Below are 15211 nucleotides of genomic sequence, written 5' to 3' on the forward strand. Positions count from 1 at the left end.
CCTCGAATCGCGCGAGCAGATCCGCCTCGGATCGCGCCTCTGTCAGCTGCGGCAACGAATCCAGGGAGGGCCACTCTCGCGCCGCCACCTCAGCAACAGGCGGGACCAGCAGCGGGGCCGGATCCCCCTCGCCCCGCGTGCGCCTGCAACCGCGGTCGGGCAGCGGATCGGCTGTGCCGGACCAGGCGGTTGGCCCTTGTGTGCGCTCTGGGGAGGCGGCCACACCTTCGGCTGCAGGATCATCTGCGCAGGAGGCAGCAGATTCCCCTGTGTCAGCACATGCAGGCTCGTCAGGATCTTCTGTGGCCAGCATTCCTGAGGTTCAGCCAGCAGCTTCTTCACGGGTTATGACACGTCTACAGAAAGGTATACGGAATCCTAAAATAAGAAAAGATGGAACTATACCATATGGAATGTTGTGTATTTCAGGAGAGCCAACAACGTTGAGTAGTGCACTTGACGATCCTAAGTGGAAGAAGGCAATGGATGAGGAATATTCTGCACTTATGAGGAACAAAACCTGGCATCTTGTACCAAACCAAAAAGGCAAAAATATCATCGATTGCAAATGGGTGTACAGAATCAAAAAGAAGGCAGATGGCTCCATTGACAGGTATAAAGCACGTCTAGTTGCAAAGGGCTTTAAGCAACGTTATGGTATTGATTACGAGGACACCTTTAGTCCTGTTGTGAAAGCTGCAACTATCAGACTTGTGCTAGCCATTGCTGTATCCAAGGGTTGGAGCCTAAGACAGCTAGATGTACAGAACGCGTTTTTGCATGGTGTTCTGGAAGAGGAAGTGTTCATGAGACAACCACCTGGATATGAGGATAAGGAATCACCACATTATGTTTGCAAGCTTGACAAAGCACTCTATGGTCTAAAACAAGCACCCAGAGCATGGTACTCCAGATTAAGCTTACAGTTGAAATATCTTGGTTTCATTGCCTCTAATGCTGATATGTCTTTGTTTATTTATAACAAGGCTGGAGTAGTCATTTTTGTGCTTATATATGTTGATGATATCATAGTTGCAAGTTCTTCACAAAATACTACTAATGCACTTCTGCATGACTTGAGCTCAGAGTTTGCCTTGAAAGACCTGGGTGACTTGCATTTCTTCCTTGGGATTGAAGTTAGAAAAACTCAAGATGGTATTGTGTTAAATCAGGAGAAATATATCATTGAGCTTTTGTCTCGCATGGGAATGAAGAATTGCAAGCCAGTACCTACACCTTTATCTTCCTCAGAAAAACTCTCAGCATATGAAGGTGAGCCACTTCAAGAAGAAGAGAGCACAAGGTACAGAAGTATTGTGGGAGCATTACAATATCTAACTCTCACGCGTCCAGATATCTCATTTGCTGTTAATAAAGTTTGTCAATATCTTCATGCTCCCACTTCCGTACATTGGTCAGCTGTCAAGAGAATTGTAAGATATGTGAAGCATACTATGGGAACAGGACTTCACTTCAAACGTTCTGGCTCCTCTCTTGTGAGTGCATTCTCTGATGCTGACTGGGCAGGATGCAGTGATGATAGAAGATCAACTGGAGGTTTTGCAGTGTTCTTTGGGTCCAATCTTATTTCTTGGAGTGCTAGAAAGCAAGCAACTGTGTCACGATCAAGCACAGAAGCTGAATACAAGTCCTTGGCGAATGCAACTGCTGAAATCATTTGGGTTGAATCACTTCTTGAGGAATTGGGGATCAAGAAAAATCGTATCTCATGTTTATGGTGTGATAACTTGGGAGCAACATACTTGTCTGCAAACCCTGTGTTTCATGCAAGAACAAAGCACATAGAAATTGATTTTCACTTTGTGCGAGAGAGGGTTGCAGCAAAGAAACTTGAGATACGGTTTATTCCCTCTAAGGATCAAGTGGCGGACGGCTTTACAAAGGCTTTACCAGCAAGACCGTTTGAGGAGTTCAAGAGTAATCTTAATCTAGGGTAGTTAAGATTAAGGGAGGGTGTTAGCGAATATAGTTTCCGTAGCAGCCTCTAACTCTTTCCTTTACTTCTTCTACTCAAACTCTTGTAAACCTTCCTTGTACGCCAAGGCTTGGATTCGGCACATCAATATATACAGCCCGCGACTCCCCCTCGAGGGGTAGGAAACGCTTATCATCTTACAGTGGACGCAGGGGGCTCGATGGTGGACGGCGTCCCAGCAGCCCGATGAACTTCTCATATTGTCGTTTCGTTTGTAGTTAGTAGAACATGTCAAGTTTTGGTAGTCCGATGGCATATGTGTTTTTACTATGGGTGTAATTTAACTTTGCATGAGACTAGTCTGGATTTGAAGATTCCGTACTATGTATCCGGTTGTAAACGCGGACTATGGATGCCTGCCCATTCATTGTCCGCGGACTATGGATGCGCTTTCTTAGTGTGATTAATTTGTTGCTCGGCTCAATTTTGAAACCTTGCGCTGAACCTATTTATGCGAGAGCTTCTCTCTCTTGAATGAACTATATATAAATGCTGTTGCTCAAGTGCTATACGTGTGTCATTTCCTATGTAATAGTACTTATGATGCTCTGCCTGCCTGCTTCCTTCCTGGCCGACGCCAGTGATATCCCGTTGAGGATTGTGGATGGGCAGACGGAGCCGTGCTTGGAGGACCACCCGGCCCTGGTGATCAGCGAGGTCCTGGAGCCGACCCGTCCGTGCCTGCTGCTGGCGTGGCCCAAGGACACCAATGCGAGACGAGGCACATCAGCTTCAGTGCGAACCCCGCGGGGTACGACATGGAGGTCTTGGAGGCACAGGTTGGGAGCACTGCTGGTTGGTCGGGGGCACCGTTGCTCAACCGGGACGGCCAGGCCATCGGCACCCTTCATGGCGGCTCCGGCGCATTCCACTCCTACTTTGTTGTGCCAAGGCACATGCAGGCCCTGCTTGCCACTGCCATAGTTGCTGCTCGAGAGGCGACTGCCGTCAAGGCGGCGTTTCTCCACAGGGTTTTCTCCGCCCCAAGGCGTGCCCGGACTGCCGTCAAGTAGTGCTCTGAGTCTTGTTTCAGATAGTGCAGAGTGTACTGATCATGTCTGATGCACCTGACAACCCGGCTGGTATACCATCCAGCATAGTCTAGTCGTCACAACATACTACTGTACGTATTCATCATCAGCTGTTTGTTTGTTCTTTGTATGTACATGGTAACTACGACATATCATATGGCAAGAGAGAGGAGGGTCTCTACATATGTTCCTTGAAATGCAAAACATATTGATCCGCTGTCAAATATTGCACTCTAGCATATATAGTTACCCGATTCATTCATCATCAGCTAAATCAAGTACTAGTGTTCAGGGCTAGTCAAAGAAAGCATATACTCTCAAACATTTGGACTTGAGAATATTCTACAACGGGTAGAACTAACAGCATCGCATAACATTGACACTAACATGTTTTGCTCATCATAAGTGAATTTTATTACACAAAAAGGAGAGTAGAAAAAACGGAGCTGCACGCGTGAGCAGCTTCTCTCTGCAGTCCGCATGATCACTTCTGTTCCATCGCCTCCTGCATGAATCAGTTGGTCACAGCATTGTTAAAAACAAGGATCGAAATCTACCAACTCATTAGTTGATCACACCATGTTAAAGAAGGATCCAACTCTACCGATTACGGCAGCGCCTATAAAATTGCAGCTGCTGACAAATAAAAAACAAGATGAAAGATGGATCTCTTGCCAAAATAATTTCTCAATATCCTCGTTTTCTGGGTCCAACTCTAAAGCACGCGACAGTGAGCAATAAGCTGCGTCATACTCCTAAGGAAGGCAAGCACAGCGTCAGAATCAAATGGTAGCAGATATGAAAGGAGAAACGAAATTGTCAGTCTCAACTCTCCTAATGTGCCGTCATGAAAATTCACCTGGGGGACCCATGCGAAGCCAGCAAAGGCTCCTGTTTGACAACAACTTGGCATCCAAGTTATCCATCTTCAGTGCCTGCAGCAGCAAACAAAACAGTGAAAAATAGCTGTTGCCACATTCCAGAAATGCTGCTCTGTTTAGATCAACAGTTTATCATTTGTTCTATACATACAAGGAACGAAAAATGAAGCTGTGACAAAAGAGCAACTCCCACCTGAAATTCCTCCCTATGAAATGGAAGACAAAGATGAATGTGTTTCCATCCTCATTTTTTAAACATCATTTTCTAAACATCATTTTTTATCCCCATAAATGCGATGAGATGTGCACATTGACTCGTCTTTCAACAGGTGTATATGCTGATGACTGGTCAATATTTACATGTTGCCAAGATGAATTAATGTTAACGATAAATAAAATAAACTGTAACTGAGAAACATGTTTCATGGCTGTAACAAAAAATGTAGTCTGAAGATCTACCTGTGTGTAGAGCACCGATACATTTAGATAATCCTGCTTCTTAAATGTTTCATCCGCTTGGCCTTTCAGCTCATACATCCTCTTTTCCACAAAATTGTCATCCTGGCAACTCATAATGACTTGAGTCTGATGTGTGTTAAGGATAAAAAGTACTCTAGCAAGATGTTTAGATCAAATAAACAAATACAAGGAACAGTGTTAATCAATTCATGATTTCAAAGTCCCGATTCTCACTTGCTATGCTGACAGGGAATGAGGTAAGAAAGCTATTTCAAAAAATGTTGGTTCACCTGTTATTTTAAAACAAAATCAGATTTAATCCAATTACTCCCTCCGTTTTTATTTAGTTCGCATATTAGCTTTGGTCAAAGTCAAGCTTTGTAAACTTTGACTAAGTTTATAAACAAAAATATTAACATATACAATAAAAAATCAATACCACTAGATTCATTATTGAATGTACTTTCACATCATATAGATTTGTTATGGTCAATGTTTATATATTTTTCTATAAACTTGGTCAAACTTTGCAAAGTTTGACTTCGGTCAAACCTAATATGTAGACTAAATAAAAACGGAGAGAGTACCATTTGAGCAAAGCAAGTTTTCCAATAAAGCCTCATCTAGATAAACTGATTTTTCAGCAACATAGCTTAGATAGTGATGCAAATGGAAGAAAACACAAGCGCGTTTAATAAGTCAGGAATAGGAAACTAAATTTGGGCGGTTTTTTATACATGAAGTTTTGGTTAAACATCAGACTTAACCCTGACATTGTTCAGAGAGTTAGCATGGACAATACAGCCATATATGTGCAAGAAAAATTTGCAGGTGACATACCTCAAGTTGCTTGATTTCCATCTTCACATGACTAATGATTCCATCAACACTCCAATTTGCCACAGTTGAAACAGGAGAGGTGGAAGGAAAGAGAATCTCAACGTCTACCGGTGTACCATACTCAGCAGCCAACTCAATTGGCAATCTACCAAACTGTTGAGGAACAGGAAAAGCTTTACAAAAGCGGTATTCAACATTAAGAAATAAGCACTGTTCTAGACGATCCATGCAGACCATATTGAATTATTGATTAACTACCATCATACTGTGTCAATGTAGTGGTAATATGTCACATCTATACATACCTGACCAAGTTAAAGACATGGCACAAGGGCATTTTATTTTTCTGTTGGAAATAGCATCATGTAGGCATATTTTACATCATAACCCATATATGTGTTGCCAAGCAAGACACAATAATATGTGATAGAGAGCATTGTTACCGTGTCAAAAACATTTGGGTATGCACCAGCTTCCAACAAGCACTTGATAGCTTCAGTTAAGCCCTTCTCTGCAGCCGTGACCAGAGGATTATCACAAGGACCAGCACCACTCACATTAGCTCCACCCTATCAGATGGAAGTGCAGAAGAAAAGCCAATCATACAGTTGTGTGATCGTCGATGCAAAGATAAATAAACCAAACATCAGTTTTGTAGAAATTCTACACTGCTACTGCAATATAAACAGGGGATACCATACCTGAATAAATAGCTTCACACATGACACGGCAGATTTATGTAATGCCATGCCTAAAGCTCCAAATATACGAAAAGCCTTGCTGGGCTGGAAAATAAATAAAGAACTCCATTTTCATGACAAAATATGAGATTCCAAGAGAATGATGGAATTTGTATGGGCAGAAGGAGCTGATACTTCTTTTTTAGGAGTATAGATTATATAGTTACATACTTATATGTACCTTTGCTCCCAATGATATTTCAGAGTTGTTGTGTGGGTCACTGGTCCGGTGGTCCCACCATGCCTGGTTTGGCTCACTCATTACAGCTACAGACAGGGCCTGTTTGGTTGTTTTATGAAGGTTGCCACTCTTTTGCCTAACATATCGAAGGTTAGATGATGAAAATGAGTGTCATACTTTGTTAGCCTAAGTAATCCTAGCACACTATTTTGATTCAGTGTCACAAGGGACCCAAGTTGCAGGAGGTGACCCTAACTATTGCATGGCACGGTTAGTCACCAACTTGCCTAAGTATTGGCATGGCACAGTTAGTCACCAACCAAAAGGACTTTTACAGGTGGGAACAATTGGAGAAAGTAGCAAAACCCAGCGAAAGGGAGAATTTGGAGTTAAAAGACAACATTATCAAGAAAGAATTTCAATAGCACATCTGCATTGTGCTCCAAAAGGATCTTGAAGCCATTTCACCAGAAATCAAAACAAAGAAAGCCAGGACCTAGCTCCGCTCCGCTCTCCACCCTCCGCCGCGTCCCGCCCGCAGCCCGCTGGCCCTTCGGCGCCTCGCCAGGATGAGCTGCACCTCACCGCCCTCTGATTCCCCGCGTTCGCTTGGCACCCCATGCTCCGATGCCCGCCTCTGCCTCTCGGACAATGGATCTGAGGATGGGCCTTCGCCTTCCCCGCCTAGCTAGATCCTATGCCCGGGCCGTCATGCAGGGGTTGGGTGAGGACGCACCATCCGCGGCGCCTTTAACCGCCGGGTCTCCGGCTGCCGCTCCTGCGCAGGGGATGGGCATGGCCGCGCCTTTCGCGGCGCCTTTAAGCGTCGGGTCTTCGGCTGCCGCCCATGCACCGGGCATTGATGCCACCCAACGTCTGGCTGCGGCCATCAATGTCGGGGTCCCGGAAGCCGGCTACCAGCTAGTCGCCGACAAGCGCGGCCAGGTTCAGATCCCACCCCCACCAGCCAAGACCACCACCCCCACCACTTCCACTACTCCTATAAAGATGACCTTGTCGGGCGCTGCTTTAGATGCCTTGAAGCTTCCCATCGTGTTGGCTCCTGCCCTAACCGACTGCGCTGCATCCACTGCGTCCGCTTTGGCCACCTTCGCAAAGGCTGCCACTCCAAGCACCTCCCTCGACAGCCGATGCCGCCACTTGACCCTCCTAGCCGCCGCCCTGCTCGGCTGCCGGTACCACCCACGCCTGCCCCTCGCTTTCCGCTGCGTGATCGGCTAGTCTTCCCGCCGCCCGGTGCCACCCCCGTGCAGCCACCGATCAGCATGGCTTGCTCCTCTGCTGCGGGCACGGTGCAGCCCTTCTTCCTGCCCGGCGATGAGGACCGTGGTGCCCACACTGGGCACCACGGTCCTCCTGGACTTCACCCAGGAGATGGCGAACGAGGAGCTCCAGCAGCAGGCCATGGTGCTAGTCGTCTCTGTGGCGGCCGAGGGCATGTAGCCTGCCAGGGTCAGGGAGGCCATCCTGGCGGAGTTCCGGAGATCTCGCCACCGCGCACGTCTCACTCTTCAGGAACTCCTTCACCGCGCGCTTCTCCGACGGACACTAGCGGCGACATCATTTTCGAGCGCGGCATCTTCCACGATAACCAGGGCACACCCTTTCGTGTCTAGGACACGTTGGACCACTGCCTTCCGCGAGAGCAACCTGTGCCTTGCCCTCCGGCCCCATGATTCATCTAGAGCGACGACAACGCATGGGCCTGCTCCCTCCAGCTGCAACATGGACTGCGGTGCCGGACGGCTCCGAGGCACCACACACTGCGTCGACCCACCCGTCTCCGCGTCTCCGCGACACGACTACGCCTTGGGCTTTGACCCGGCACGCGCAGCCCCACCGCCGCCACATCAGCATCCTACTCCGCTCACATCGTCAGCACCCCCACCTGCGGCGCTAGTGGGTCACCATGGATCTGACTCTGGCCCTCCTACCACGCCCTGCGACGGCAAAGCCAAGAGCGGCGAGGCGCCGCCGCTCGCCTGTGTCCAACCCGCGCCAGAGAGGAAGGCTTGCATCAAAGACAACGGCAACTTCGAATCCCGTGGCCAGGGCATAACAGCTCATCATGCAGAAACTGGGCATCGACTCAGCTGAGGCTGAAGCCATGCAGAGATACGAGCTCGTTTTCAAGAGACCCGTGCCGCTCCACCGTCAGCTCAGCGTCCGTGCCGCTGTTGCCCCCAACGAGTGTAAAAGAGGCCCCGCCACCGCCGACGCCGTGCGACGCCCCCTAGCGGCAGCGAGGGAGGATATGTAAGAAACAAGTCGTAAATATACACACGCACATCAGACCCTCTCAATTCCTTCGCCAACTTCCATTCTTTCAAAGTTGCCAATCGTTACTTTACAACCGACCTCCTTTGACAAATCGCTCAGCAGGGTCTGAAAAGGATGATGCCAACAAGAAAAGCTATCAATCAGAGATCACAATTCGCAGCCGTAATTCAATCGACAAAGAAAAAGGTTTCTTGGCTTGCCTTAATGTTTGTGCTGTCATTAACGACGTATTTTTGCTCCAAAAGCATAGCTTCTTCGAGACACTTCCTCAATCGGCCTTCCACCATTTTCTCTATGGCCATTTGGGGTTTACCTGATCTTTCAGCCTAGCATGTTACACAACAGCATGCCATGTCCTTTGTCACGCAACTTGTTGGCATGCACAAGCTCACCCTCATATTAAGGATGGATACAGACCATGTCTCTAGAAGATACAAAGATACAGAAAAGGAAATTTTACAAAATGTACTCTTATATTTCTTTACAGAGGGAGTAGTTACTCAGCAAATGGGAAATAATCAGTGTAAATGCCACCGACTTCTAAAACTGAAACCAACAGCCGTCCTGATATTACTCTACATCCAGAAATCACCCAATTTTGATATGATCAGGCTGCTTTCCATTCCATGATCTTTCTCATCTCCGATGCACATGTTTCCTCTTGACTTTAATCCAAACAGTGTTGCAAGCATTTATTCTTAGTCATTCCCTACTTTTTAAATTGTTTTTGTTTCTTCTGTATTGATAGTAGGAGGGCGTGTAAGAGCCAGATCATGGACTGATGACCTGTGCTGGTCATGTTTAGCATATAAGTGTGTGTGTCTATTTCTTGTGTCATGGTGAATGAACATACAACTACTCAGGCACATATGAGTATATGACTGTAAATCCTAGTAGTTCTAGACAATGTTAGAATAAGGTACCTGAGTTCGGAGCACATCACGTTCATTTTCCACAGCTGCAGCAGAAACCAGTTCCTTTGATAAGAATAATGGCCTTGCTGCAACAATATGCATTGCGATAGACGACCCAACTCTCTTGAGAGCGTCAAGGGGAGCACTGCTATCTTCTGCTTCTAGAGTGACCAGTCCAGCAACGCGACCCAGATCTGAAGCAAGAAAATGCATCAATTAAGTGAACGAGCAAATACGCCATTTGTCAAAAGCGATGAGTAGAAGAACGACAAACATACAATCTTGATAAAACTTGGTAAACGAAAATAACACTGTCTGTGTACCTGGCTGAGGACAGGTATGCAGATAAGATGAAACAACACCATGTGCAGTCGTGGACAACATGAAACCTCTTCTAAGTTTTACGTTCTCCCCAACCATGGCAGCAACTTCCGTAACAGCATTCCGAACAGTTGTTTCACCACTGAGTTTAGGATGATCTAGGTTAATACTCATGCTCTGCAAAGATTGGTAGAAATGTAGTAGTTTCCCAAAGAAAAAGAAAAAAACAGACAAAAAGGAGGCATACATTTGATAAGTTCAGCTGTATTATAGGCACTTCAGTTTATCATCGGACATTATTCGCCTAAAATTTTAGCGTGATAAATTTCCTGCCTATGTCAAAGAGATCCAGGGACTAAATGGCACTACAACCGAAAAACAGGTATCTAATTGTTCCTGAGTAATGCAACAGAAGAAAATTGGAAGTCCAACCAAAAAAACCAGAAGTAATCCCATTCCATTCACATGGTTGATGCTTGCCCAGAAGCTTAGATCGTATTAAGTCGACACATAACACTATAAACAAATTTGATCACAGAGCAAGGTTAAATTGAATATCAGTCAATATGGAATTCCATCTATTTTAAAACCAACACTTCAGAGTTCATAAACATCAACTCCAAACCCATCGCTGGTAGATGTCCTATATATGCAATATGTCGTGTACTGGAACTGCTCAGAAAAGGAATAAGAGAGAAACAATAGGTGTCACACCTCCAAATATGCAGGACTAAAAGGAAAAACTGATTTCCCGGGATCCTGAGCTGACAGAGCCATCTTTGCCAAGGATGAAGCCTGCATGGCAAGTGAAATTTGCAAGAGAAAAGGAAGTTATCAAAATTGTACATGTGGAAAAGAGATGCGTTTAATTAAGTATACTCCAGTGATGTGCCCAATACAATACCAAACGTTATTGACTTCCTAGCAGATAAAATGGCATGAACAGATAACTTAAAGACTACAATTAAACAAGAGTTCGAAGTTGGCATTTCTATGTATGTTTGATACACAACATGCACGCATGCTTAAATGCACAACATATCATGCTAAGCATATCCAAGCAAGAGGGGTCAGAAATGGAAAAGAGATGCCCAAAAGTTCCTTGAAGAAAAAACAATAATTACGGCAAAAACATCAGTAAGCAAGACTTCGAAAATCAGGGGATAACAGTCAATATATTGAAAACCTAGCAACGAATCTGATGAGTTGACACAACTAAAAACTAAAAATGGGGCCTGGAGAATGATATTCTAAACTAGTGTACGGTCAAACAATAGAAACAACATGCTGCCCTCAAAGGACAACCATTGCAATTAAGAGAAACATTTAATTTAGCATCGATCCTTTTTTCCCAAAAATTGTGAGTTGATGCTTTTCAAGTCATGAAGAAATAATGCTTTCTTATGCCAGATAGTAACAAAATTATTTTGCTAATTTCCATATACTTATGCTGAGCATATGAATCTAAAAGAATTGCTCTAGCGCAACAACACGGTTCAACAAATCATGTCGCTGAGGGTGAAACCAACCAGATACTGGAAAACGTCATTTCTTGCCACAAAGTCGGTCTCACAGTTTAGCTCAACCACAACAGCTCTTTTATCATCTCCTGCCATAGCAAGCAAATCATCGGCAGCAGTCCGTGATGACTTTTTGGCAGCAAGAATCACCCCTCTTTTCCTTAGATCCACCTGTGCAGCCTCTGAAATAAATAAAAAGAATGGGTTAGGAAGACAAATCTGTCAATCAAGCTATGCATAAAGGCAATGAGAAGGAAGGACTAACCAATATCCCAGTCGCAACTAACTAGCGAAGCCTTGACATCTTTGATCGGAGCACACGTTCTTTCTCGGAGTTGCTTAATAAGGTTCATTTGCTCCGAAGGAGGCACCGCAGAGCTAAAGCTCCTATGAAACATGCCATCTTGTGGAAGATGATCGCTCAACGGATTAATGTGGAACATCGCAGAAGTAAACCCTTGAGCAGCTAGTTGCTGAGCACGAGACAGAAGCCCTATAGCGGGTCTTCTAGCAAGCTGACCCCAAGCCATTCTCTGATTGTGCTGCACCAAGGGCGGACAGACGCAAATCTTCAGAGAACTATATTCGCAGCGAACATAACAACAGCAGCACAATCAAGCACTTTTGGAGAAAATGTGATTCCATTCATCCACTACTGGTGTATTTCGACGGAACCATGGACGCATTTACAGTAATTGCACAGAGTAGTATCAGTTGTGAATATATTGTGGGGAAGAGGAATTCAGTTGAACTCTCATTCTTTTTTGGAAAATACACTGCTGTTAGTACTACAGCATGCAACAAGCAAGACGAATTATGGTGCTAAATCAAATGGTAGTAGAAGGAACTGCAATGGTGTGATGCACATCACCATAGAGAATCAAAGAAATCAAAAACAAAAGGCATACATACACACAGCTATGGTCCGGTCTTGGGCGCGAGCTGGGGGCGGAGGGGAGTTAGAGGCGAACTTGGGCGCGACCTTGAACGGGGCAGAGGAAGGGAGTTGGAGGCGACCTTGAACGGGGCAGAGGGTGGTCGGACGGCGGGCTTGAAGAAGGCCTTCAACCGACCGGGCAGAGGCAGGATGGGTCGGGGGCGACGATCTCCTCCTATGGTCCGGTCTGAAGACTGCAGCGCAAGGCGGCCGGTCGGTGAGCTAGCAGAGAGTGGGCGGGGTGGGTGGTGGCGCGGCGGTCGGACGGGGGCCGGAGGTAGGGGGCGGCGCCGGAACGGGAGGAGAATGGAGTAGATTTGTTTTTTTTAGGGGCAGGAGAATGGAGTAGATGGTTTTGTGAATGGGCTTTTCGACTTGAGAGAAGTAATGGGCTGAGCATATACAGGCCCATATACAGTCTATTTCTCTCTTGTAGGTACTATAGGAGACCCTGCAAGAAAAGCTCGAGACTCGTGAGCTGCTCGAGATCAACTCGTTTTTCGGTGGCTAGAGATTGACTCAGAAAGAAACGAGATGAACACAAACACTTCATGTAGCTCGATCGAAAAATGAGTTGATCTTGAGCCAATACTAGCTCGCTCGATTTTAGCTCGATAACTTGGCATAATGTCATTCTATTAAATGATCATGCCATGTATTAAATGAAAACATTATAATTTATTACCATTCATTCGAAGCTTAATTAAGTGTAGAAAGATTTAGGCCTTAATATGGTACGTAGTCAGCTGTATTATGAGAAAATAAGTCAAATTACTCTGGAAATTTATATTATCATTGTTTCGATTGGAACAATATTTTTTATTGCTTTCTTATGTCGTGGTGTGTCTTATCTAGTTGGAATAATCATCATAGATTATATATTTTTGTTGTCTCATATTGCTCGAAACTAGTTTAAGATCGACTCAAAATTGTTACAAGTTGAGTACGAGTCATGTTTTACAACTTAACCTTAAGCTTCGCTTAATTTAGACTCACTCGAATTTTAATAGGAGTTAAGCTAAGCCAAGTTCAACTCGCTTTAACTGGACTCGTTTGCAGCCCTACCTGTATGACGCACGTGTGCGTCAAAAGGAGCCAGCTTTGCTGAAGCCAGGCCTACTATAACCTCATTGTTTCTTTTTATTTTTCTATACTTCAACGTTGTAGCAACTGGTACTGTAGCATCCGGTTCACTGTATCTCCCGCTAGTTGGTCTGTTCGTATTTTGGCATTTTTGAAAATATTAATATATATGATGAACAGTTTTCAAATACATATCAAACATTTAGTAATGTGCGTTGAACAATTCTCATATACGCATTGAACATTTTTAATGTACGTTGAAAAATTCATGAATACACATTAAATATTTTGTGTAATATATGCTGAACAAAAACCAAATATATAGAAAAAAATTAGTATTTCGTTGAACAAATTCTTAATTGGTGAACATTTTTATAATGCACGCTGAACTTTTGTAATATACCATGAACATTTTCTTAATATATGATCAACATTTTGTATACACATTGAACATTTTTGTACACACTGAAGTTTTACATAATACTAAAAAATATAAATTAAACATAGAAAAATAAAATGGAAAAAACAAAAGAAAATACAAATAAACAGGAATAGAAAAAAGAAAAAGGAAAAAATTTAGAAACAGCGAACCTCGACAGTGGGCCGGCCCAAACTGGGTGACGAGGGCTGGGCACCTTCAGCGAAGCCACAGCTCCTTAACTAACGCATGCGTTTGTAGGACGAAATCATTAATTAAGGAGCACTTTTTCAAATGTCACTCCCTCCTTCCCAGGTTGCATGTGCTCCACTTGTCGCAACCTGAAAGTTTTTCCTTTCTTTCGTAGGTTTCTTTATTCAAAATATTTTATCTTTTAAATTGTGTGTTCAAATCTTGAACCATTTTCATCGTTAGCGTCGAGATCGTCAAAATTAGATACCATGTTGATAGGTTTTGACGAACTTTTTTCACGAAAAAATCAAACCGGGAGAACTTTTTGTTTTGATTTTTCGAAAGAGGCACGATTGTACCTTTCGCAAAAGCAAATCCATGCCTCCACGAGAAGTAAAACCGTGCCTCTTGCGGAAGAAAAAATGTGTTTTCTTTGTTTCCGAGAGGCACGGCTATGTCTCTCGCAGAAGGAAATCCATGTCTCTCGCGGAAGCAAAATTATGCCTCCTGCGGGAGGGGAAAAAAGAAAACATATTTATTCTTTTCGTTTTCGGAGAGGCACGGACATACCTCTCGTGGAAGGAAAAAACATTTTTTTTTCATTTTCTAGAGACGCAGCCATGCCTCTCATGGAAGCAAATCCATTCTTCTCGCAGAAGAAAAACCGTGCATCTCGCGGAAAGGAAAACACACGTTTTTTTGTTCCCAAGAGGCACAGTCATGCCTCTTACGGAAGCAAAAAAAATGTTTTTCGCACAACCTTTTTTGTCCAAAAACTAAGAAAAATCGGTCAAAAATCAAAAAGTAAAAAAATCATCTAAAAAGATGAAAACCTGTGCAAAAAAATAGAAAAACAAAATTCGAAGGGAGCGCCCACACCACGACACATGGCAGCGGTTGAGAGCGTGCCATATGACGGATTCTCAGCCCACCCTAGGTGACCGTGGTGAGGCTCCCGAAGGAGTACGCCTTCGTTAGCTGCTCCCCAAATAGAATCGTTGTAGTATAGTCACCTTTTTCTCAAAAGCAAAAGTAGTATAGTCACCAAAGTTGGCCAAGTGGGCCAGCATGGCCCAGCCCACGCTTAAATGGCCAGGCACGACACAACTCGCCTAGGCATGTTTTAAGTGAGTTGTGTCGTGCTGGCACGTGGGCCTTGCCCTTAGGCCCAGGCACACGCCACACTTATGAAATGGGTCGGCTCACATTATGCTTAGCCCTAATGGGTCTTTTTTTCGTGAAGAAAGTTCATGGAAACCTATTAACATGATATCTATTTTCAATAATCTCGACATGAGAAATCTAACGATAACAATGATTCTTGATTATTATTTTTTGCGCTATGAATGATTCTTGATTTGGACGCACAGTTTAAGGGATAACACTTTAAAAAATAT

At 44.4% G+C, this 15211-nt stretch overlaps 2 protein-coding genes across 4 annotated transcripts; both read right to left on the reverse strand.

Moving 5' to 3' along the window:
* Positions 1–3244: 3244 nt before the first annotated feature.
* On the reverse strand, positions 3245–7048 carry LOC119298772. Of its 2 annotated transcripts, XR_005145974.1 has the most exons (8): positions 6129–7048; positions 5909–5992; positions 5651–5776; positions 5208–5360; positions 4368–4469; positions 3887–3962; positions 3632–3782; positions 3245–3532 (listed from the first exon to the last, which is right to left on the reverse strand). XR_005145974.1 is itself a non-coding variant. In XM_037576064.1 (7 exons), exons 1-7 carry the CDS (start codon positions 6207–6209, stop codon positions 3775–3777), a joined length of 630 nt encoding a protein of 209 aa, XP_037431961.1. In that variant the 5' UTR covers positions 6210–7048; the 3' UTR covers positions 3245–3774. The 2 variants fall into 2 exon arrangements, 1 of the variants encoding a protein (XP_037431961.1); XM_037576064.1 differs by having other exon boundaries at positions 3245–3782.
* Positions 7049–8319: 1271 nt separating this feature from the next.
* On the reverse strand, positions 8320–12421 carry LOC119298769 (elongation factor Ts, mitochondrial-like). Of its 2 annotated transcripts, XM_037576061.1 has the most exons (8): positions 12202–12421; positions 11450–11726; positions 11194–11366; positions 10379–10459; positions 9667–9841; positions 9353–9537; positions 8630–8755; positions 8320–8534 (listed from the first exon to the last, which is right to left on the reverse strand). In XM_037576061.1, exons 2-8 carry the CDS (start codon positions 11712–11714, stop codon positions 8439–8441), a joined length of 1101 nt encoding a protein of 366 aa, XP_037431958.1. In that variant the 5' UTR covers positions 11715–11726; positions 12202–12421; the 3' UTR covers positions 8320–8438. The 2 variants fall into 2 exon arrangements, with proteins under 2 accessions (XP_037431958.1, XP_037431959.1); XM_037576062.1 differs by lacking the exon at positions 8320–8534 and having other exon boundaries at positions 8642–8853; positions 12097–12421.
* Between the last annotated feature and the right edge of the window lie 2790 nt (positions 12422–15211).

The sequence above is a fragment of the Triticum dicoccoides genome, chromosome 5A (assembly GCF_002162155.2).
Source record: "Triticum dicoccoides isolate Atlit2015 ecotype Zavitan chromosome 5A, WEW_v2.0, whole genome shotgun sequence".
Classification (NCBI taxonomy): domain Eukaryota; kingdom Viridiplantae; phylum Streptophyta; class Magnoliopsida; order Poales; family Poaceae; genus Triticum; species Triticum dicoccoides.

Coding starts and splice junctions, on each gene's coding strand:
- LOC119298772 (XM_037576064.1), bottom strand. CDS start 6,209: ATGAGTGAGCCAAACCAGGCATGGTGGGACCACCGGACCAGTGACCCA. Junction 5,361..5,650: donor ACCCAAATGTTTTTGACACG/GTAACAATGCTC, acceptor GTTCCTCAACAG/TTTGGTAGATTGCCAATTGA. Junction 4,470..5,207: donor TGGAAATCAAGCAACTTGAG/GTATGTCACCTG, acceptor ATGAGTTGCCAG/GATGACAATTTTGTGGAAAA.
- LOC119298769 (XM_037576061.1), bottom strand. CDS start 11,714: ATGGCTTGGGGTCAGCTTGCTAGAAGACCCGCTATAGGGCTTCTGTCT. Junction 8,756..9,352: donor GTGATGTGCTCCGAACTCAG/GTACCTTATTCT, acceptor GTAACATGCTAG/GCTGAAAGATCAGGTAAACC. Junction 8,535..8,629: donor ATGACAGCACAAACATTAAG/GCAAGCCAAGAA, acceptor CATCCTTTTCAG/ACCCTGCTGAGCGATTTGTC.